Below are 2,057 nucleotides of genomic sequence, written 5' to 3'. Positions count from 1 at the left end.
TTGGCCAGACGTACCTCCATTTTATATCTGTGTAGTTTTTCCATTTGAACTCATAGGGCCGCTGTTGACCACAGTGTCTAACAAACAGTAGGTTTGTGGCAGCGTCTCTTCTGCACCGTCGACATAATAAAGCAAGAACACGACGTGAAAGGATCRCTAAAGCCTTTTAGAGTTTTTGAGACCTTTTTCGGATCATCGYTGTTGCGTGAATGTTGCTGGTTTTGAAACGATCCTCATGAGCTGAATTTAGATCAACATCATCGCCAAGAGTATTTCCATAAGGATTTGTCAATGGATTATTACTCGGATAGAACAATGACGAGGCAAGTAACGCTGTTCATATTCGTCCTCTCCCTCGGCTTTGTGCTCGGGCAGGTGTCCTACACTGTACCGGAGGAAATGGCCAAAGGATCTTTGATCGGGAACTTAGCTCATGATTTAGGTCTGGAAATTAAACGTCTGACTTCAGGTAAAGCACGGATTTTTACTCGAGACAGCGACGAGTACTTCGAGCTCAACAGAGAAACGGGGGTCCTCTTTGTGAGAGAAAAAATTGACAGAGAGGCGCTCTGTAAAAAGACGACGCCGTGCGCTCTGCAATTTCAGATTATTTTGGAAAATCCGATGGAATTCTATAGTGTCACCGTCCAGATAACAGATATCAATGATAATCCGCCAACATTTGAAAAAAATGAAATTGAATTTAGGATAAGTGAATCGGCTGTTACTGGAGCTAAATTTGCTCTAGAGACAGCTGTCGATCTTGACGTTGGAGTTAATGACCTCAAAAGCTACACTTTAAAGCCAACACAGAATTTTGCTTTAAAGCTTCACAATAATCCTGATGGCAATAAAAACTTGGAGATGGTGTTACAGAAGCCTTTAGACAGAGAAAAACAGGAAAAGATAAATCTGGTGTTAACAGCTGTAGATGGAGGAGAGCCACAGATGTCAGGAACGATGCTGGTTGTTATTACAGTGCTAGACGTTAATGATAATGCTCCGGTTTTCACACAACAGATATATAAGGCTAGCGTAATTGAAAATTCGCCTCAGGGAACAATTGTCACTACAGTTACAGCTTCAGATGCAGACGAAGGTTCTAACAGTAAAATAAGATATTCAATTAGAAACACATTAGATGACGTGAGGACAACGTTTAAAGTGAACCAGGAAAACGGCGAAGTAACTTTAATTGGAAATACAGATTTTGAAGAGTCGAGAAGTTATCAAATACATTTACTTGCTACTGATGAAGGAGGACTTACGGATTCTTGCAAAATTATTATTGACATACAAGACAAAAATGATAATGTACCAGAAATACATATAATGTCGAAGTCCACCATTATTTCAGAGGATGCAAAAATAAATACAGTTGTCACAATGATAAACATCGAAGACAAAGACTCGGAACAAAACGGAAATGTAAAGTGTTATATTGATGAGAATATGCCGTTCAACTTGAAATCATTAGCAAATAATTTCTATAGTTTGGTGACAGACAGCGAATTAGACAGAGAAAACAATTCAGAGTACGTAATTAAAGTGACCTGCTCTGATGGAGGTGTGCCCTCCCTCTCCAGCAGCGTCACTCTCACCTTACAGATCTCTGATGTGAATGATAACACGCCTGTCTTTGAGAGAAGCTCTTACGAGGCATACATTGTAGAAAACAACACACCAGGTGCGTCTGTATTTACAGTAAAAGCTACAGATGCTGACTCGAACCAGAATGCTCGTATTTCTTATATCTTGGAAGAGTCCTCTGTTAACGGAGTGCCAGTCTCTTCCTATGTTTCTGTTAGTGCTGATAGTGGAGTCATCCAAGCAGTTCGCTCTTTTGATTACGAACAGATCAAAGATTTCCAGTTCTGCGTTAAAGCACAGGATGGAGGCTCTCCTCCACTCAGCAGCAACGTTACTGTGAAAATCCTGATCCAGGACCAGAACGATAATCCACCTCAGGTTTTGTACCCAGTCCAGACTGGTGGCTCCATGGTGGCTGAAATGGTGCCTCGTTCAGCAGATGTGGGCTACCTGGTGACTAAGGTGGT

General features: G+C 41.3%; 3 protein-coding genes across 11 annotated transcripts in view; all 3 read left to right on the top strand.

The window, feature by feature from the left end:
- LOC103471734 (protocadherin beta-16-like) overlaps positions 1–68 on the top strand; it is a 13,534-nt gene extending 13,466 nt beyond the window's left edge. Inside the window, exon 2 of the mRNA XM_017306993.1 lies at positions 57–68. Coding sequence (XP_017162482.1) covers positions 57–68 — 12 coding nt within the window. The remainder of the gene's footprint in view (positions 1–56) is intronic.
- The window catches only part of LOC103471737 (protocadherin gamma-C5-like), a 276,959-nt gene that overhangs the window by 195,154 nt on the left and 79,748 nt on the right, over positions 1–2,057 (top strand). The window lies entirely within an intron of this gene.
- Positions 16–2,057, top strand: part of LOC108166612 (protocadherin beta-12-like) — a 2,906-nt gene continuing 864 nt past the window's right edge. The window contains exon 1 of the mRNA XM_017306992.1: positions 16–2,055. Coding sequence (XP_017162481.1) covers positions 292–2,055 — 1,764 coding nt within the window. The 5' untranslated portion in view covers positions 16–291. The remainder of the gene's footprint in view (positions 2,056–2,057) is intronic.

This window comes from Poecilia reticulata, linkage group LG10, assembly GCF_000633615.1.
Source record: "Poecilia reticulata strain Guanapo linkage group LG10, Guppy_female_1.0+MT, whole genome shotgun sequence".
NCBI classification, from domain to species: Eukaryota; Metazoa; Chordata; class Actinopteri; order Cyprinodontiformes; family Poeciliidae; genus Poecilia; species Poecilia reticulata.
This window is presented reverse-complemented; position numbering and strand designations above follow the sequence as displayed.